The 22,592-nt window shown below is 40.2% G+C and overlaps 2 protein-coding genes across 2 annotated transcripts in view; one reads left to right on the top strand and one right to left on the bottom strand.

Annotated features, from left to right (window-relative positions):
- Nucleotides 1–205, bottom strand: part of si:dkey-122a22.2 (uncharacterized) — a 33,122-nt gene extending 32,917 nt beyond the window's left edge. Inside the window, exon 1 of the mRNA XM_061673753.1 lies at nt 81–205. Coding sequence (XP_061529737.1) covers nt 81–122 — 42 coding nt within the window. The 5' untranslated portion in view covers nt 123–205. The remainder of the gene's footprint in view (nt 1–80) is intronic.
- Nucleotides 206–4,979: 4,774 nt separating this feature from the next.
- Nucleotides 4,980–22,592, top strand: part of oxr1a (oxidation resistance 1a) — a 184,781-nt gene continuing 167,168 nt past the window's right edge. The window contains 1 exon segment of the mRNA XM_061673745.1: nt 4,980–5,122. The gene's annotated coding sequence lies outside the window, so the exon portion shown is untranslated.

The raw sequence follows: 22,592 nt of genomic DNA, 5'->3' as shown, positions 1-22,592 counted from the left end.
TTACTGACGTTTGTAGTTCACTCGTCCACAGTAAATTGAATGCACAGTATTGGGCTGATTGTAATTCTGCCCTAATTTACCTTTTTAGCAGCACCAGCTTTGCCTTCAGGTCTTTTCTTCATTTTGAATAAAGTCTTTTGAATCTTAGCAATACGGCAGGCGAGAAGGTAAACGTCCGAGTGCAGAAAATGAATTGAACAGCTGGAGCAGTAGTTTCCTGGTGGGGGTACGGAAGCTGGCGAAGGACAAACCCCACGCCAACGCGTTGCTTTGCTGCCAAATGACGAGATCGAAAATATTTAGTATAAATCGTATAATTTACTGCAAATCAAGAAATGGTATCTCCAACCTACAGAGGACGATAACATTATCCGTTTTAATCATACTCAATATCCCACCTAGTATCTTAATTTGCAAATATTTTTATTAAGGTGTCAAACAAAACTCAAAAACTCATGATAGCAGTAGTAGTAATAGTAGTCGTAGCGCCTTTGTGACGCTCTGGAAAACAGGAGCGAGTACAATTTTGCCCTGCGGAGGTCGCTGTATTCCACAAACTCAAGTAGTAGTATAGTACAGTATTGTAGATCGTCAATCATCACCATGTCAAAACACAATCAACTTTAACAGGTCTTATTCTTTCTTCTCATTTAGCAATGAGTGACTGCACCTGTGGGAAATGTCCAACTTCTGAAATCACCGCATGAAGATAATAACAAACTGAAGATGGGAAATGTTTTTTTTTCATTATAATAATTATAATCCCTCAAGGGGAACTTCAGTTTACACGCTACTTACTGTGCATTTTTGTGTCACACACATGCAGGCATGCGAGAAGAGATGTCAGAGTGGAATCGGTGCACATTTGGACAGTGCACTGCTCAAGGGCACTGCGACAGTAGCCAGGAAGCGGACTAGCATCTCTCCAACAACTACACGCGTGTATAAAATTGTTGGTACCCCTCTGTTAATGCAAGAAATAACTTGAATCTGACAACCGTATTAATAAATAAAAATGTAATGAATGATGGTACCCCTAGAAAAGATTGAAAACCATAGCAACATGATCAAACAAGCTGTGTTCCCTAATTAGCATCATAGGTGTCTTCAAACTTCGGTCAGTCAATCAGTCACTCGGCCTATTTAAAGGGTGACAAATAATCGATTCCAAACTGTGCTGTTTGGTGACATGGATCAGAGGAAGTGAGGAAGAGCGTTGTCTCAGGAGACCTCCCTCGACGTGGAAGTAAATTGATGATAATACAAATGTATAACAAAAGAGCCCAGAACAACTTCCAAAAAAAAATTAAAGGTGAACTCCAATGCCAAGGTACATCTGTGACAGATTGCACCATCTGTCGTTGTTTGAGCCAAAGTGGACTTCATGGGAGACAGCCAAGGAGGACAACACTGTCGAAAAGTAATCATAAAAAAGTAAGACTGGAATTTGCCAAATTGCATGTTGACAAGCCACTTAGCTTCTAGGAGAATGTCAGATGGACAGACGAGACAAAGCTGGAACATTTTGGTGAGGGACATCAGCTCTATGTTCATAAATGCAAAAATGAAGCATGCCAAGAAAAGAACACTGTCCCTACCGTGGAAACATGGAGGGGGCTCTGGTATGTTCTGGGGTTGCGTTCCTAAATCTGTGCAGGGTACAATGAAATCTCAAGACTATCAAGGTATTCTAGACAGAAATGTGTGTGCCCAGTGTCAGAAAGCTTGGTGTCATTGGTCTTGCAACAGGAGAATGGCCCAAATCACACAGCTAAAAACACCCAAGAATGGCTAGGAGCAAAACATTGGACTATTCTGACATGGCCTTCTATTAGCCCGATTGAACATCTGTGGAAGGAGCTGAGACATGCCGTCTGGAGAATGCACCCTTCAAACCTGAGAAAACTGGAGCAGTTTGCTCCAGAGTGAGCCAAAATACCTGCTGAGAGGTGCAGAAGTCTCATTCCAAGGTACAAAAATCATTTGATTGCAGTGATTGCCTCCAAAGGTTGTGCAACGAAATATTAAATTCAGGGTACCACAATTTATTTTTTTTTTTTCAATAATTCTGTTGAACCACAATTCAAAAGGAATCTCTGATTTTCATTGGTTAATTTTCAATTATTATTATTATTATTATTATTATTTTAATCGATAGTACTTTTGTCAGATTCAAGTTCTTCCTGTGACCACTATGGGTTTTTCTTTCAGTAACAGAGGGGCACCAACAATTTTATTCACACGTGTACTTGCCAGTTTTACATTTGAGAGTGGCCCTCTGGCTCCAAGGTCCAAGTCCTTCCAGATGAGTTACCGCCACCCCATGTTGGCTTGTCTCAAAGCATCCAATCAAACTTTCCTCAAAATTTGTATTAGTCAAGACAGCTGTTCCAGCAAATAAGTCTCTCCAAATCACTATTTTATGCATTCATACATGCGTGATGCAGCAAATAGTGCTGTCTGTACCATTCAGTTACTGCGACACACACATACTGACGATTCTTCAGTCATTTAAAAGGTGGGCTGCACAGAAATTATGAATGTCAGGCATTGACAACCCATCAGGCTATGAGTATGTGGGTGGGTTTTGCTTTAGAGTACTAGGGGCTGATAAAAGTATTTGGTGAAGGGTGTCTCTTTTTTGGTATCATTCCATCTCCACATATTTAGGACTGCAACACAATGGTACAATGAGACATAGCTTCTTCCAGCACAAGACAATTATTTTTGAAAAAAATTATATACTTTGGGAAATCAAAGACCACTTGTTCCATCAAAAACAAATCTACATTTATCAGAAAAGATTTCAACTAAATTTACCGTAAGATGTGATTTTTGATTTGGCATCCACTTGCATTTTCAGGGCACTTTTCACAATCTGCAGTATTATTATGCTGCGTAATCCTTTTAATACTATTTTCTTGATTGCCAGTGTTAGACATTGAAAAGAACATTTTCATTTTCTTGAATAAATATGATGCTACATGTCCCTTAGCACAAAAGAAGAGAATCTTCTTTGTATTTCATGGCTATTCTAATTCAGTACTTTTCATAAATAATAGAACAGCTAATCATCCTTCAGGCTATGTGTAACATGTTCACATATGGTGCACGCAAAGCAAAGAGTAATTATTTTAGTAACAGGTCACCGTGACACCATCTTTGCCATTTGTGCCATGTCCGGAGGCAGCAGTCATTTTGAAGGTGTTGCTTCTCCCCCGCCGGTCCTGACATTCAGCAAAGTCTTACACAATACATTTCACCCTTGGTTACCGGACACCTCTTGTAAGCATTCATTATATTATATATAACAACAACAACAACATTATAATAAAAACAAATAAAAATAAATAAATAATACAAATAAAAGAAGAGCGAGTGAAAATCGTAATACATTATTTTGATATTTGTCATGTCACTGATGGTGTAGTGGTACACTCGCCTGGGATAGGCTCCAGTGTCCCGTGACCCTAACCAGGATAAGCGGTGTTGAAAATGGATGGATGGATGGATGGATGGATATTTGTCATATGCTGCTGTTTCTCCCTGATCCATTTTTGCCTCCTCCAAAGAAACAAATCTCACTTCTGCGCTGCCAGATCTTGTAACATCAGATGGACAGTTTGAGAAACATTTGAGACTGCATTATAGGTAGATGAAAAGCCATTTTCTGTTTGTCTATTTTATCACTTGGAGCAGTTTAGCTGAATGACTCCATTGACTTCACACTTGGGTTGCACCAAAATGCTGCTTGGGCCCTCATATGTGAAAGGTTGTTGGTTTGGGTTTAATAAATCCACCTGAAGGATTGGGCTTTTGATGCTACAATGCTCCTGTATCCTCAAAGGTACTCAAAGGTTCCGTATTATTCAAAAATAAATACTAAATTCTATGTTTGTGCAGAGTAGGGTTTCAACATCAATTTTTTGGGGGACCCTTTTTATATCCAATAATTGCTTGAAAGCCACAAACTATCTACCAAGAAAATACGTTATTTCTAAAAATAATAAAAAAATGAATTTAAAATACAATGTCTCCTTCATTTATGTATGAGTGAGCCCAGAGGTGTTTCAAGAGGCATTGCAGACTTTAGTCTTCAGTCTTCAGGCTCCATGGCATTGCTCATCGATTTTAGCCCCACACTGCTGAAGTGCACTATCAATCAATACACTAACAAGTCTTTATTTATACTTAAGAAATCCAGTTTCTCCTTCAGTGGGCATGAAGTCCGACTATTGTCAATGTGACCAGACATGTATTTTCTGCATTTGGCCTTCAGCTTCTCTTGCAATTGATACTTAGCAGTACAAACACCATTACTAACTAAAGATAAGTAATATTGAAATATATGCATTTTGTATTTTAGTTGCACGGAAATGTCTGGTTGAATCCCTCATCCCTGTAAGGGAACTTGTGGTGTGGCAAACATTTGCCACACCACAAAAAATTTAAGGTTTTGTTTGTTTTCTCTGTTTTTGTTTTGTTTTGTTTATAAATGCCCTGTTTTTAATGTAGAAAATGTCCTGTGTGCCATCTTGGCCCAAGACTCCCTGGAAGAAGAAGATCTTGTATCTCAATGGGACAATTCCAGAAATTAAATAAATAAACAAACCAAGAAAATAGCCTGCACATTTTATGATTGCCTTGAATTTAATACTACAGTATTACTGTCCTGTTCTGCTCCTGTCAGATGCAGTCAAGGGGAATCAAGTTGAATCGAGACTATATACTTAATTTTCATTTAATAAACATCCATATTTTATTCCTGTAAGTATTGTATTATTTGAAATACCTGTACATGTTTAAAATTAGTTGTATTTTATTTTATGTTTTTTTGGGGGGGGGTTGTTTGTTTTGTTTTACCGGTACCTTATTATGCAACGGTACAGTACATCAAAAAACCCTTTCCTTCCCGGGACGCCCTTTTGGTATGCTCCGCTGCTCCCCCACCCCCATCCTTCTTCTCGGCGATGGTACGTTCTGTTGGTAGAAGGTCAAATGACTCCGCATGTCTGACAGCGTGCGCTCCTGTGTACATTCCTGACATGCTCCGCGAATGACGACGACAACGTTTTGAACGCCGATGATGTTTGGTCCACGGTCATTTCACGTCGCTCCGAAAGTAAGTACAATACTCGTATCCACCGCCACTCTTCGCTGTTTCCCAAACCTCTCCCCGGCTCGTGTGGTCATCACCGGTTTCCTTATAAAGATTTCATGTTTCTAAAGTGTTGTGTTCCCGTGCAGCCGGCCGGCCCGAATGATCGTAATTAACTGGATGTTTATGTCGCCAGGTGAAATGTAGTTGCACTACTGCCCTTTTAAAGGAAAGGGAACTTATTTCCTTTATGTGCTGCCTTACTATTTATTATAATGTGAGCTTGAACACGGCATAAAGCTTTAGGGTGTAAATACAACAAAAAGTAAACTTCCTGTTAGCCCTTGTAGCAATAATATTGAGGCATTTATTCACGGTATATTAACCTAAAATGAAGGTCATCTAAAACCTAAATATACATTTTCTCTTATATTGGTTTCTTTGGTATAGTACACTAAAAATGTTCATATGGGTCAATGTGACCGGCTTAGTTAGACCTTGTTATCCAATTGATCAACATCTATTTAGTGCAACTACTATCTATCTATCTATCTATCTATCTATCTATCTATCTATCTATCTATCTATAAATTTGACATTTCAATACCATGTATGGTGGGGTGTTTTCAAATTAAAAAATAATTCCATCCATCCGTTTTCTGTACCGCTTATCCTCACTAATTCTGAAGAAAAAATAAATATCAATGTATAAAATATTATTTTTCTTTAAAATGAGACAATTTGACCAGCAACATACTTGGGGGGTTAAAAACGCAACACAGTAAATATAAACATTATTAGGTTAAAAAAAAAATAGTATACAAATTCTGAGTCTTATGAAAGGGAAGGAAAATTGGATAACTGTATACAGTGTAAGTAAAAAACAAAAACCGTAAGCAATTTTGAGATTGTGATTTTTTTTTTATTTTTCAAAATTAACTGCATGTTTCTCCATTTTCATTTCACTGTTTTTGCATTGTTTTGTATTTTTCTTATTTTTTAAAATTTTCAAAGTATTCATATCCCTGATCTTATCAAACACTAACACCATTCTAAATGATCATAGCAACTTGAAACATGAGCTATGGTATTGTATTCTGTGAAATATAGATTTAGAACATTGGCTATGCCTATATTGAAAAAGGGTGAGCTATTTTAGTAAAGTATTTTAAATAGGAATCTTTAACACGGTTTAGTCTTTTGCCACTTTCTGGTGTCATTTCCAGCCAAAGGCTACTTGTTCGACCATTACAGATTACAGTTTGGTCAGGATCAGACTTTTTTTTTCCCCTTTTTAATCAAACTGCATATAGCAATCAACATGAGTTTATGTGGGAGTGTAGAAACTTGACTCCTCAGCAGCTGGAAAGCTCTGAGGAAGGGAAATTTAATAAACTTAGTCATCAGGGTCTGCACCAAAGTCCCTCATGGAGTTGCTAAGCCTATTTATTACACTATTACATAATGCAATCATGTATAGACCCAAAAGGTGTACACTGAGCCGCCTCATGGGGAAGATGGGGGAGGGTGGGCTGCTATATTGTCTCCTTAATCGCTTGTTGCACATCCCAATAAAAAAATCAAGACCTGGTCTGCATGATCAAGTTGCTGAGCAGAGATCAGACCAGGGTTGTTGCCCACTCACAATGTCTTTCTAATTTATGACTACGCGGTAGGTCATTGTGCAACTTTGACTAACAATATGGGTGGGACATGCATCCCTTCATCCATACAATTACAAACCCCACATTTAATGAAGGTGGGACATTGTGTGAAATGTAAATCAAAACTTTTACCTTAAATGCTGAAAGGTACATACAGGTTTTGGAGCAACATATGCTGCAATTTATGCAATTATTTTCGGGGACATCCCTGTTTATTTCAGCAAACCAATGCCAAGCCACATTCTGCATGTGTTACAACAGCATGCCTTCGAAGTAAAAGAGTGTGAGTAGTAGACTGGCCGACCAGCAGTCCAGACCTGCATCCCATTGAGTTTGTGTGGCGCATTATGAAGTGCAAAATACGACCACAGAGACCCCGAACTGTTGAGCGACTGAAGTTGTACATCAAGCAAGAATGGGAAAGAATTTCACCAACAAAGTTTCAACAATTAGTGTCTTCAGTTCCTAAACACTTGTCAAGTGTTGTTATAAGGAAAGGTGATGTAACAAATTCAAATTGAGTGAATATTTGGAAATAAAACAAAGTTTATCAGTTTGAATGGTAAATATCTTGTCTTGGTATTCAATTGCATATAGGTTGAAAAGTATTTGCAGTTTTTTTTTTATTTGTATTTTTTTTTTTACAAAAACTCCAACTTCATTTAAATTGGGCTTTGTCTTTTGTACTAAAAATCCCGCTTCACTAATAGAAAACTCTGAGTTTCTCTTTTTTCTTTATCCTTGAAGGATTTGCTTAACTTGCATCAACTTCCACAGAAATAATAAAACCTTTTTCTCTTTACAGATAATGTGGGGGAAAAAAGGGCTTCCTTTAGGAAAATGTCCTTTTGGTCAAAACATGTATGTAAATGTGATCCTTTCTAAATTAACATAATAAAATGGACAGTCAAACTCCTTCGCTCAATGTGGGCAGTTGTTTTGCAATCGCTAGCTGCCTTCTGATTGGATTAGTATTCAGAGGGCTACGATTAGAGCTGGACGTTTTTAGTCTTTCTAACAGTAACAGAGTGATGGAGTGCATGTTACAAAAAAAAAAAAAAAGAGCAATTATACCCATGTATTATTGGTAAAGTACTAGTGTCCCATGTTGCTACACTGAGCCAGTAGTGTACGGACACATTTATTAACATATTAAACTGTCGCAGTAAGTGTTCCACATTGTCAACGAGATTAACATGTCGCTATGGGAGAACATAAATATACTAAAAGTAGCCAGTTACCAGCGTGGCTACTTACCTTGATCACCAACAATGCTGTTGTGTGATGGATCGCTAACTCTTGTTGTGACCAGCTCAAACTGCTTGACCACCTTTCTCTATTTATCTACAGCCAGTAATCTTTGGTTTTAAATTTAAATCTTTTCATCAGCCACCAGAATATTGAGTATAAACAGTTGTCAGCATGACATTTATCTTTGCAGCAATCAATCACTGCGCGCACACATACACACACAGGTGACTTGTTTCCAGGCAGAGCTGTTTTTTTTTTCCACTAAGTATGCCTTTTGAAGAAATTTAAGTGTTGCATAATTTCATACCCTTAAATAAATTATTTTTAATTATATATAAATTGTTGTAAAGCCCACCATACACGGCGCAAGGCGACCAATAGATATTCAGTTGCGTCGTGCAGTGTTTGTACAGTAAACTAATTTGACTGCGATTTTGTGTTCTGAATTCAGGTTTCTGCGACGCAATGCAAAATCACAGATGTTAACAGCAACCCAAAATGGCAGGTGATATCAAATGATCTTTCAAAAGGAAAATTGGAAACAAAACAGAAAAATGAGAGGACATGCTGACCCAATTATGGTGTGCACTGCTATGCTTGTTGGACAACAGAGAAATACTGTATGGCTCTAGTCACCGGGGATATCCATTTTTTCCTTGACTCTTGTGACGTGTTGTTTGTGGCTCAGTAAAATAAAATGGGTGGCGCAAATTTCTAATTTACTGCAATTAAATATAATTTTTTTATGGTCAGATCAGCTCATCTTCATCTTCTTGGGCTGTGGTGGTGGGATTTATTAACCTGTATTGTTATGTGATTCCGGGAATCCAGCTGTAAATAAAAGTTACCGCTTTCAGGAACTGCATCCTTCCATTATACCTTAAGGTGTTAACTTGGGATGTCGGTGAAGATTTAGCAGGAATTCCGGAACATTCTGTTTTGATCGTTAATGTGCACAGTGTTTAGGTGATCACCACAGGGCCCCATGTACATTTTGCGTTGTTTTCAGAGGTGTGTGTGTGTAGTCAGACAGTGAAGTGATTCTCTCCAGGCTTTTCTTCTCTTGCCTTTTTCCGGTTTTCACTGCTTTATCTTGTCTCCTTCACTGTTATAATGTTGTCTATTGATCATGATCGCAAAAGAGACTTAAGAAGGATAGGTATCCTTAGCTGTCCTCTAAAATACTGAACAGGTGAAGGGGGTAAAAGTGGCAGTTGGAGCTTTATAGTGTTGTGAAGCAAGCTTGTGTATTGACGTTACCTACGTACAGTACAGTAAACGTAGCCATGGAACTAGTTGGAGGATTACTGAGGATTTGCCACACTAAGCCCCAGGAACCCAGTCCAGTGACCCTCTTCATGTCCCCTCCCCCTCCTTTGAGCACAACAACAAACTGCCCTTCTCTTCTCTCTCCTCCTGTTTTGGCCCATGTTGAACAGGAGTCAGACCAGGATCTAATTTTCCAACAGATAAATAATACTTAAAGTCCCTGTAAAGTGAAAATTGTCAGCAAAAACTGCCTTTTGTGGTGTGCTGAAAATTACAGTATATTTTCAAGTTAACCATTATTTAAACACAACTCCTTCAAATACTAAACATCCTCTTATCCTTTTAACTATGTGTACATGTGTTAATACAGTAGTGTACAATATGTATAACAAATTAAAACATCAAAAATGTAAACAAAAACACTACTTGTGTAATAGTTGGATCAAGCAGGGTTCGATAGGTCATTCCTACACACCACTCTGCAGTCAGGACCGATTGACCGAGTTATCGCTCATTGATGCAGCACGTCAAATCACACATTACTGGTAACGTTGTTAGCTAACGCTAGCCAGTGCTAATTGCTTTGCTTTTTATTTTATTTTTTTATTATTATTTTTGTGTGTGGCTTTGATGTAATAGTGTGTCGACCTCTGCTCCAAAGTGGTGTGGGGGTGGTTATGTTAATTGAAACTGTTCCATCACAGGGGTCGGACATGCAAACATCTCCTGCACAGACACGTTTTCAGAAATAGGTAGCTAACAGAAAATTTTGTGTCACTTCATACTTGATGGATGAGCAGGCACTCCTGAGACGAAACTATTTGTATACAAACAATAAAAAGTCACTTTTCCATAATGTGTCTTCTTTAAAGGTGATAAGGCAAAGAGTTTAGGATGTTTTAGGATTTTGGAGTGGCCAGTGGTCTTGTAGATCCCTCTAGAATAGAGCTGCCCCGGTACTGAACAGCAGAAGAATCACATTACCACATTCGGAACCAAAACAAGAGCATGTTCTCCCCGTGCCTGCGTGGGTTTGCTCCGGGCACTCCGGTTTCCTCCCGCATCCCAAAAACATGCATGGTAAGTTAATTGAAGACTCTAAATTGCCCGTAGGTGTGAATGTTAGTGCGTATGGTTGTTTGTTTGTGTTGCCCTGTGATTGGCTGGCAACCAGATCAGGGTGTACCCAGCCTCCTGCCCGATGCTATCTGGGATAGGCTCCAGCACTCCCACAACCCTTGTGAGGATAAGCGGCTCAGAAAATGGTTGGATGGATGATTGTCACCCTTTGTTTATTATTTTTTTTACATCATTATTTATTTATTACAATGATTACACATTGATACCTTCCTCCAATTTTCTCTTGTCATTGCTTTCTAAAAAGCGTCTTTGTTTACATGTATGGAGAATGAATGTGGCACGAGTTACCGTGGTCAGCTAAAAAGACGTGTTTTTTTGTTTTGTTTTTTTATTCACTGTACCTTTTAGCCAAATCCAGCCTGGACTTCCTATTATTCATGCTAATGAGGGATTTGCATCTTCTGGCGTAGCCTCTGTACGTTTTATTCGTGAAATCTTCCTGAAACAGTAGATTGTGAAAGCTTCCCTTCAGCCCTCTTTGAGGTTGTTGCTGATGTCACTTTTTAGGACCTGTTTTCTTGATCTACTTGTTTTTTTTTGGTGTGGTTTCTCTCTTCTAAGATGTGTATCAAATCCAGATGCAAGTACATAAAATATGTGGTATGTGGCACTTATTTTATTGAACTCACCTATCAACTAATTGGGGTATAGCATCTATTAGCTGTCACTATTTGCATAAATACAAGGGGGGAAAAACGTATTCACGGAGCTGTCAAGTAACTAAGAGCAAGTACTGTACATGTCCTTCCACAATTTGAGCGATCATGAAAAAGAGTCCCTCTGGTGATGTGTATTAGAAAACAGGAGAGGGCCATCTCTGATGTTTACCTTTGGTAATTGTTTTAATTTAATTTTTTTATTTCTTTTTACATTTTGTTCTCACTTTAGGACTGCTTGAAAGCTGACTCCAAGCAAGGGAAACTTTTTTTGGCACTCCTTGGGCATTTGCTTCTGTCAGTCTATTACTGTGCCAAAGAAGACCCAGCAGAAAAAAGTCCCCATTCCTCTTGTGTATGTCTTTTAACATGATGTGACAGTGTCCCAGCTCCCCTGTATACCTTGCCATGAGCAATTCTACACGACTGAAAGCTGTGGGTTCATTAGCCCACAACCTGCATCATCAAATGCAGGCTCCATGCACACAGAAAAAAGAGAGAAAAGAGTTTGAGATGAGTTATTAGCGCTCAAACAGGCTATTTTGAGTTAGAAGAGAATTGTACCACCGAGTACTTGAACTCACAAGGCAATGAATTCATGCTCACCTGAAAGAAGTCCGTATTTCAAACATTAAACAATGGAAGAAAAACATACCCATTTAGAAACTTTTGGATTATCTGTAAATCAATGTTTAAGTCTGACATGATACCTGAACAATTCTGCATATCCATCTATCAAACAGGCATAGTTCAGCATAAAAACATCATTTCTAAATATGGACGGAAAATAATTTCTGTATTTTGTGAGGCCATGACAATTAAAACCTAAAGTAAAGTGATAAAATGTAAAATATTTTGAGTGCAAAGATGATCAAGAGGATAATTTAGTTTTTCAGTTTTTAGTTGTTTTTTCCCCCCCTAGTATGTTGGGCCAGAGAGGGGAGTGTTTTCATCTCCGACTAACACGGCCAACATTTAAATTCATCAACAGTTTAAGATCCCAATTTATAAGATTTATTTTCAATCTGGTTTCCTTTTAAAGTGATTGTGGTAAATTGAAGAAACCTGTCATTTCCCCCCCCCCCCCCCCCCTGTATGTTAAATAACTTGAACACTGCAATACCATCTTTTTATTAACCATTTGTATTCGCTTAGGAAAAAAAAAAAAAGGCAAATCACTCTGCTCTTAATACTGTGTGTTACATCTGCAGTCCGGCTTCACAAACACAACTAAACTTTAACAAATCAGAAGCAGAGCACGTTTCAATAATAATATAAATACTTCAGTCATTAGTCAACTGTGGTAAACAGTTGCTCCACACTTCCGTTTCATTCTCAAATGTTTTTCTGTGGTATCATTTTTGGACATAAAGATAAGATGCAAATGAAAGAAAAAGGTGGGTTTGTTTTTTATTGATGATAAAATAATAATTGTGTTTTACTGTTTACTGTTACTGTTGTCATTGATGTTTTACTGTTGGCAATAATAAGTGTTTTGAAGTCATCTGAAGTTATGCAATATTTTTTAAATAGCATAATTGTCATTAATGCAACAACATTTTATGTACATCCCATTAAATTTAAAGGGCTCTTTTCCAAAAACACCATAAATCCATGACTGGCGACCAGTGCAGTTGTATTCTTATCTGGGATAGGCTCCTGCTCACTTGCGACCCTATTATAATATGAACATTTTTGTTACTATATTACGTTGCACTATATACAGTTTGTGTTTCCTGTTAAGGGTGTACTCTCACAGCTTCTACAAACTCATAACATGCTCGTAATAACTGGAAAAAAATGCATGAATTGGAACCGGTTAAAGGAGACTTGTAGTGAGATAATATTATGACAAGCAAACGTCAAGGCTAAGGTGCGGTATTTGGAGCAAATTGATGAACTGAAAGAACTTGACCAATGTCAACATACCTCACTGCTGGAATCCATCTCCCACCTGAATGCTGAATTTTTTTTCTTTATTTTCTTACAAAGATGGTTGTCATTTATCAGTGAAATGGAAATACAGTTTAAACTGGTATATTGCGGCTTGACACTACATAGACAAGTGAGAATAGTCTGTACACAAAGGAATGGCATTGAAAGTTGTTTCGGAAAAGAGTTATTCATTTCTATATTGAGCTGGTTATCATCCACCTGCATTACTTGGGTAGGCTATTGAGGCCATTCCCCAAGTAAGCATTAATTTATGAATTCCTGCATGATCCAACAGATCTACATTCTTGCCTTTAACTACATCCAGTCAAGTTGGGATGAATATATTAATGGGATAAATATATTTAAAGTACAAAATACATCAGCCAATAAATTAACCAATAAATAATGAAGGCGAGTCAAGATTTTGCAGAAAAGGACATGCGTGATGATGACGACGACGATTGTGATGATAATGCTGATGATCTATCATTAATCCTTTATGATTTTTAGGAAGAATCTGTAAAGAAGCTGAAGCAAATTGGCATTTGGACTCTGAGGATGATCATGTTTGTCTGAATTGTGCTTCAGACTTTTATTATTATTATTTTTTTATGGCAGTTTGATATTTGATAAATACTGAATCCAAAGGAATCCTGCAATCCAAGACTCTCGATCTTATTGATACCTCGACATATTTTATGCAGTAATTGTAGATAAGATGCCATGTAGAAGTTACCCATCTATCAAATGTAAATATCAATGGCTAAGGGTATTTAGTATTTGCCCAGTGACCATTCCAAAAATGGCCTTGTATTTCCTTCCGGGCTAAAATGACCCCCATTACTGCAGAAGCAGTCACTGATGGTGTAGTGGTACACTCGCCTGACTTGTACAGGCAGCGTGGCTTCAGTTCCCACTCAGTGACGGTGTGAATGTGAGTGCGAATGGTTGTCCGTGTCTATATGTGCCCTGCGACTGACTGGCGACCAGTTCAGGGTGTAGTCCACCTTTCGCCCGAAGTCAGCTGGGATAGGCTCCAGCATCCCGCGACCCTAACCAGGATAAGCGGTGTTGAAAATGGATGGATGGATGGATACTGCAGAAGCAGTTAGCAATCAGGCTTTGTGTGTGCCATCAGACATAGCCAAGGAAATTAATAGTAGAGAAAAAGGAGATGAGAGACTGAAGTCAGACGTAAACAATAGGTAGGTGCTGACAAAGGATAGACCACAAGGCCACTAGTGGAGAGCAGATGAGTCATTTTACTGCAGTGCTGCACAGATTGAAATACCACTGCAGTTGCTGAATGGGCACATCATTTTTGGCTAGATTAAAAAGACACGATATTTAGTAATGGTATCTCTTTACATTTATTTATTATATTTATTTACATATTAGAGGCACATTTATATTCAACAAGCAACTATTTTTTTTTAATTGACAAATTTATTAATCTAAACAGTTTTCTCCGGGTACTCTGGTTTCCTCCCACATCTCAAAAACATACATGGTAGATTGATTGAAGACTCTAAATTGCCCGAAGATGTGAAAGTGAGTGTGAATGGTTGTTTGTTTATATCTGCCCTGCGATTGGCTGGTGACCAGTTCACAGTGTACCTCTTCACCTCTCTCCGGAAGATTGCTGGGCTAGCCTCCAGCATGCCTACGACCCTAGTGAGGATAAGCGGTACAGAAAATGAATGGATGGATGGATCCTTTTAAAGCGCTTTGTGCTCATCTTGTTTTGTAGTACAGTGACTGTCCTTTGTGACAGGCTTAGCTTTAAAATCCTCCCTCAGCTATACCTACAATTGCTTTTTTTGGTAATTTTTCAGAAACAAAAAATTTATGTCTTTACCACCGTGGATGCAAACAGAAAAGAAATACTCCTTCTACAGTGGATACGGAAAATTTACAGACCCCCTTAAATTTTTCACTCTTTGTTATATTGCAGGTGGCACGGTAGACGACTTGTTAGAGAGTCAGCCTCACAGTTCTGAAGACCGGGGTTCAATCCCCGGCCCCGCCTGTGTGGTTTGCATGTTCTCCCCGTGCCTGCGTGGGTTTTCTCCAGGCACTCCGGTTTCCTCCCACATCCCAAAAAACATGCATGAATTGGAGACTCTAAATTGCCCGTAGATGTGAATGTGAGTGCGAATGGTTGTTTGTTTATATGTGCCCTGCGATTGGCTGGCAACCAGTTCAGGGTGTTCCCCACCTCCTGGCCAATGATATCTGGGATAGGCTCCAGCACAGCCGCGACCCTAGTGAGGAGAAGCGGCTCAGAAAATGGATGGATGGATGTTATATTGCAGCTATTTGTTAAAATTCTTTATTTTCCCCCCCTCATTAATGTACACACAGCACCCCATATTGACAGAAAAAAAGCTGAATTGTTGAATTTTTGCTGATTTATTAAAAAAGAAAAACTGAAATATCACACAGCCATAAGTATTCAGACCCTTTGCTGTGACACCCATATATTTAACTCTGGTGCTGTCCATTTCTTCTGATCATCCTTGAGATGGTTGTTAACTTGGGTCTACACCTACATTGGAGTCCAGCTGTGTTTGATTATACTGATTGGACTTGATTAGGAAAGCCACACGCCTGTCTATATAAGACCTTATAGCTCACAGTGCATGTCAGAGCAAATGACAATCATGAGGTCAAAGGAACTGCCTGAAGAGCTCAGAGAGAGAATTGTGGCAAGGCACAGATCTTGCCAAGGTTACAAAAAAAAATATTCTGCTGTACGTAAGGTTCCTAAGAGCACAGTGGCCTCCATAATCCTTAAATGGAAGACGTTTGGGATGATCAGAGACCTTCTGAGAGCTGGCCATCTGGTCAAACTGAGCAAGTGGGGAGAAGAACCTTGGTGAGAGAGGTAAAGAAGAACCCAAAGATCACTGTAGCTGAGCTCCAGAGATGCAGTCGGGAGATGGGAGAAAGTTCTAGAAAGTCAACAACCATGACTCCAGCCCTCCACCAGTCGGGGCTTTATGGCAGAGTGGCCCGACAGAAGCCTCTCCTCAGTGCAAGACACATGAAAGCCCGCATGGAGTTTGCTAAAAAACAATTGAAGGACTCCAAGATGGTAAGTAATAAGATTCTCTGGTCTGATGAGACCAAGATTGAAATTGTTGGCCTTAATTCTAAGTGGCATGTGTGGAGTAAACCAGGTACTGCTCATCACCTGTCCAATACAGTCCATTCATCCATCCATCCATCCATTTTCTGAGCCGCTTCTCCTCACTAGGGTCGCGGGCGTGCTGGAGCCTATCCCAGCTATCATCGGTGGTGGGAGCATCATGCTGTAGGTGTGTTTTTCAGCTGCAGGGACAGGATGACTAGTTGTAATTGAAGGAAAGATGAATGCAGCCAAGTACAGGTACAGAATGCGGCCAAGTACAGGAATATCCTGGACGAAAACCTTCTCCAAAGTGCTCAGGAACTCCGACTGGGCTGAAGGTTCACCTTCAAACAAGACAATGACTCTAAGCACACAGCTAAAATAACAAGTGGCTTCAGAATAACTCCGTGACTGTTCTTGAATGGCCCCGATTTAAACCCAATTGAGCATCTATGGAAAGACCTGAAAATGGCTGCCCACCAACATTCACCATCCAACTTGACAGAACTGGAGAGGATCTGCAAGGAGTAATGCCAGATCAGCCCCAAATCCAGGTGTGAAAAAACATCATTCCCAAAAAGACTCATGGCTGTATTAGCTGAAAAGGGTGCTTCTCCTAAATACTAAGTAAAGGGTCTGAATACTTATGGCTGTGTGATATTTCAGTTTTTCTTTTTTCATAAATCTGTAAAAATGTCAACAATTCAGTTTTTTCCCCCGTCAATATGAGGTGCTGTGTGTACATTAATGTAGAAAAAAAAGAACTAAAATGATTTTAGCAAATGGCTGCAATATAAAAAAAGTGAAAAATTTAAGGGTGTCTGAATACTTTCCGTAACCACTGTATCTCAAGATAGTACTCCAGGTATACCAACTTTCCTTGCTTTGTACTGTTTGCTCGGCCAGGCAATCCGACCCCTGATCAAGAACTACTCTTCTACAGCTCACAGTTTTGATCACTCCCAGCAAACTACTCAGGAGATATCTGTTTTCCTTCTTGTTTGTCATTCACAAACTCAGTGGCTGTGAAAAAAATATCAAAAACTTTGCTGCAATGAAGACAATAGAATATATTTGCTGTGTCTGTGTGTGTTTGCAGTCTTGTCATATTATTAGCACCTGCTACGCTCATCTTATTCTGATGTGAAATCACTCAGTCAGCCTTCAGTTTAAATCTGCCTTCAATTTAAATCTGCCTTGTGTTAGGCCTGAGCTCACCACCTCTGCGTCATTGAAGCGAGCAGAAGCTACCTACTGTCCCTCCTCTCTCTGTCGGAATGGTTTACCTCAATCCACTAAATGCTTGGATGCTGATGGAGTCTGTCAGCATGCGCTGCATGCCCAGAGACAATTAAGCTGAAACACAAGGCTCGCTTAATGAAGCTCAGCGGGAAAAAACATCCTCAAACAAGGTTGTTTTACCATACAGATAGAAGTTGGCAAGGTCCAAACCAATCGTGTCAGGAGGAACCACATGACTTTACTGGTGCATTGTTTTGGTTTTACGCACTGGCAGACTGTGTGTATGTCGCTCCATAATAGTTTTTATTATGAGTTGATTTGATGTGAACATGAATGTTCGTTTATAAGCATTATGGTCTTCAGCATGGGTTACAGATTAACTTTGTAGTTGAAACAATTATTGTCTGTTTAAAGCTACTCACACACTGCGGCGTCAGTCAGTGTTTGGTCATCATGAGTTTCAGTGGATCTTGTGCACTGGAACACCAGCATGGTGCCCCCAAGGTCCACATGAGTAGCCTGTGAGCTTGTTCTAAAAAAACAAAAAAATAAACATCTTACCAGTGATGGGACATTGGGATTTCCTATGAATGTTGCAGAAGCAATTGCAGAAATTGATAGAAATAAATTGTTGCATATTAATGTTCAGCTGTTTCCTACCTTGTAAAATCATTGTTGATGATAATTGTGACAAACATTTAACGTGATCAATGTCTTAGCTGCAGAGGTGCTGCATGTATGTGTGTGCATGAATGTGTATATGTATAAGTGTGTGTGTATGTATGTATGTATGTACGTGTGTGTGTGTGTGTGTGTGTGTGTATATATATATTCAAATTTACTGGTGTACCTGTATATAATAAAACTCCCTACCTCAAAACTATCTGCAGCCAGGTTGGCATTGCAATTGTGAATCAGTTCAGAAAGCTTGAAATACCAGCATTTTTTCGATACAGTAGGTGTCAGTAATGAGCAACATGAACCTCATTTGCTTAATTAATCAGTGGGATGGAAACACAAACCACATGGGCCACTGGAACCTTTTGCTACCAGGAACTCAAAGTTCCTGGGCTGGTTGGTGGAAAAGCCCCTAATGATTGCTGAATGCATGTTCAGAATTTGTCTTGGTCCAATAGGAACACTTCAAATGTTTATTTTTCCTGTGATCTGGCTTAGTTGTGTGAAGCACTCTGTTATGATTTTAAAGCCCTGGACTCTGTCAATTTTTGTTTTTAACTTTTTGTGTGTAAATCACTTCCAATCTGAAACTTCATTGAGATTGAATAAGAAAATCACTTCACTAAACTGGAAATATTGATCATTGACCATTTACCTGCATTATTTTTATAGCAAGATCTTATCTCATTATTGTGGTATTGTTGTTATTTTGATGGGATTTATAACAGTAGTTTCCTTTTTATTAGGGAGTTCTGCTTCAAAATGCCGAATCCTACCAATTATTATATACATAATGGCATACAGCAATGTAGTGCCAGAACCATTAATCTTAACAGATGGGTCTATTTGTATTACACGTTATGAATATTACAAGCCTTTGTATCCACTGTAAGTAATCATAGGAGCCACACATTTGCTAATACGTTTGTTTGTAACATACAGTTTCCCTGTCACCTGAATGATCAGATGTTTTTAGTGTCAAGCTACTTTAACATTTTGCCTTCATTCCACTCAGCTCTGCTCACAGCCTGTGTGCAAGAGTAGGGAAACACTGTAGGTGGAGAAAATGTGTATGCACATGCAGGCATGTCCATCCAACGCATGTGTCAAGATCAAGTTAGAGGGGTTTGAGCCGGGCACTTTAATCACCCAAATTCTCTTTTTCCTTCCCCCTGGCCATCTACTCATCTCATTATAGACAGGAGAAGGTGAGAAGTGAGGCTTGTGTAGACCTCCCCATTAATTATTGAATCCTGTCTTCTTTTTCCCCAGCTTCTCATCTCCAGTCTCTGATAACCTTTACATAAAAAAGCACAGGCTAACTTGCGGCTATTACTGTATATAGTAGTTAGAGAAATGGCAAATGTTTTTTTAGTTTGTAAGAGTGTGCCACCTAATCAGAATCACAATCATCTTTCTTTGCCAAGTATGTCAAAAACACACAAGGAATTTGTCTCCGGTAGTTAGAGCCGCTCTAGTACGACAACAGAGAGTCTATCGAATGTCAGGAAGCTGTAAATCCACTGGCAGATGGCAGGCTGGAGAAGGTTGGAGGAGAGAAGATTGGGGATGATGGTGTTGAATGCAGTGCTGAAATCCGCGAACAGGATCCTCGCGTAGGTCCCCACGCCGTGGAGGTGTTCTAGGATGAAGTGTAGTCCCATGTTGACTGCATCATCCGCAGACCTCTTTGCTCAGGAGGCAAACTGCAGTGGGTCCAGCTGGGGTCCTGTGACGCTCATGCTTGAGGTGGTCCAGCACGAGTTGTTCAAAGGACTTCATAACCACAGATGTCAAGACGACAGGCCTGTAGTCATTCAGACCCTGGATTGCAGGTTTCTTGAGGACTGGGATGATGTGGAGTGTTTGAAACAGGATGGTACTTCGCACAACCCCAGAGATCTATTGAAGATCTGTGTGAAGACTGGAGCGAGCTGGTCCGCGCAGACTTTGAGGCAGGATGGGGACACAAGGTCTGGGCTTGCTGCTTTGTTAATCTTTTGTTGTTTGAAGATGCGTCTCACATCCTGTTCGTGGATGGTCAACACAGAAGTCAGAGGTGTGATTGTGGTCGGTGGTGCGGCTGTGTGTGTGTGTGTGTGTGTGTGGGGTGTGATACTCTCCTTTTCAAATCTGCAGTAGAAGGTGTTCAAGTCATCTGCTACTGTTTTTCTTAGCTTGGAGGGGCAATCATCGCTTGTAATTGGTTAGTGATTGTAATGCATGTCAGATTGATTTAGCGTCATTAGCATATGGGGGACACAAGCCAGTGCAAACTGTAGGCCGGTCCCAAGCCCGGATAAATGCTGAGGGTTGCGTCAGGAAGCGCATCCGGCTTAAAACTTTGCCAAAGAAATATGAGCGTTCATTCAAAGAATTCCATACCGGATCGGTCGTGGCCCAGGTTAACGTCTGCCACCGGCGCCGTCAACCTGCAGGGCGCCGTTGGAAATTCAGCTACTGTGGGTCGAAGCAGAGGTGGAAAGGGGGTTCTTCGGCAGAAAGAGAAGAGGAAAGCACAGAGCCTAGAACTGAATGTGGGGACGTTGAATGTTGGGACTATGACAGGAAAATCTCGGGAGTTGGTTGACATGATGATTAGGAGAAAGGTTGATATATTGTGTGTCCAGGAGACCAGGTGGAAAGGCAGAAAGGCTAGAAGTTTAGAGGCAGTGTTTAAATTATTTTTCCATGGTGTAGACGGGAAAAAAATTGAGTCGGGGTTATTTTAAAAGAAGAGTTGGCTAAGAATGTCTTGGAGGTGAAAAGCGTATCAGATCGAGTGATGAGGCTGAAACTTGAAATTGAGGCTGTTATGTATAATGCGATTAGTGGCTATGGCCAACGGGTAGGATGTGACCTAGAGGTGAAAGAGAAATTCTGGAAGGAGCTAAGACTAAGTAGTTCTGAGCATCTCAGACAGAGAGAGAGAGTCGTGATTGGTGCAGATTGTAATGGACATGTTGGTGAAGGAAATAGGGGTCATGAAGAAGTGATGGGTAAGTATGGCATCCAGGGAAGGAACTTGGAGGGATAGATGGTGGTAGACTTTGCAAAAAGGATGCAATGGCTGTAGTGAACACCTTTTTTCCAGAAGAGGTAGGAACATAGGGTGACCTACAAGAGCGGAAGTAGAAGCACGCAGGTGGATTACATGTTGTGCAGATGATGTAATCTGAAGGAGGTTACCGACTGTAAGGTTGTGGTAGGGGAGAGTGTGGCTAGACCGCATAGGATGGTGGTGTGTAAAATGACTCCGGTGGTGGGGAGGAAGATTAGGAAGACAAAGGCACAGCAGAGAACCATGTGGTGGAAGCTGAGACAGGATGAGTGTTGTGCAGCTTTTCGGGAAGAGGTGAGATAGGCTCTCGGTGGACGGGAGGAGCTTCCAGAAGACTGGACCACTGCATCCAAGGTGATCAGAGAGGTGGGCAGGAGAGTACTTGGTGTATCTTCTGGCAAGAAAGAAGAGAAGGAGACTTGGTGGTGGAACCTCACAGTACAGGAAATCAGACAAGGAAAAAGGTTAGCTAAGAAGTGTGACACTGAGAGGACCGAGGAGAGGCGAAAGGAATACATTGCGATGCGACACAGGGAAAAGGTAGAGGTGGCAAAGGCCAAACAAGAGGCATATGATGACATGTATGGCAGGTTGGACACTAAAGAAGGAGAAAAGGATCAATTCAGGTTGGCCAAACAGAGGGATAGAGATGGGAAGGATGTGCAGCAGGTTAGGGTGATTAAGGATAGAGATGAAAATATGTTGACTGGTGCCAGCAGTGTGCTAGCTAGATGGAAAGAATACTTCGAGAGTTGATGAATGAGGAAAATGAGAGAGAAGGGAGAGTAGAAGAGGCAAGTGTGGTGGACCAGGAAGTGGCAATGATTAGTAAGTTAGAAAGGCATTAAATAGAATGAAAAATGGAAAGGCAGTCTGTCCTGATGACACTCCTGTGGAGGTATGGAAGAATCTAGGAGAGGTGGCTGTGGAGTTTTTGACCAGCTTGTTCAATAGAATTATAGGGCGTGAGAAGATGCCTGAGGAATGGAGGAAAAGTGTGCAGGTGACCATTTTTAAGAACGGGTGATGTGCAGAGCTGTGGGAACTACAGAGGAATAAAGTTGATGAGCCATACAATGAAGTTATGGGAAAGAGTAGTGGAGGCTAGACTCAGGACAGAAGTGAGTATTTGCGAGCAACAGTATGTGTCATGCCTAGAAAGAGTACCACAGATGCATTATTTGCCTTGAGGATGTTGATGGGAAAGTACAGAGAAGGTCAGAAGGAGCTACGTTGTGTCTTTGTAGAGCTAGAGAAAGCCTATGACAGAGTACCCAGAGAGGAACTGTGGTACTGCATGCGGAAGTCAGGAATGCCAGAGAAGTATGTTAGAATAATACAGGACATGTACGAGGGTAGCAGAACACCGGTGAGGTGTGCTGTAGATGTGACAGACAAATTTAAGGTGGAGGTGGGACTGCATCAGGGATCAGCCCTTCCTGTTTGCAGTGGTGATGGATAGGCT

The sequence above is a fragment of the Phycodurus eques genome, chromosome 4, assembly GCF_024500275.1.
Source record: "Phycodurus eques isolate BA_2022a chromosome 4, UOR_Pequ_1.1, whole genome shotgun sequence".
NCBI classification, from domain to species: domain Eukaryota; kingdom Metazoa; phylum Chordata; class Actinopteri; order Syngnathiformes; family Syngnathidae; genus Phycodurus; species Phycodurus eques.
The sequence above is the reverse complement of the archived record's forward strand: the minus strand, read 5'-3'. Positions and strand labels throughout refer to the sequence as shown.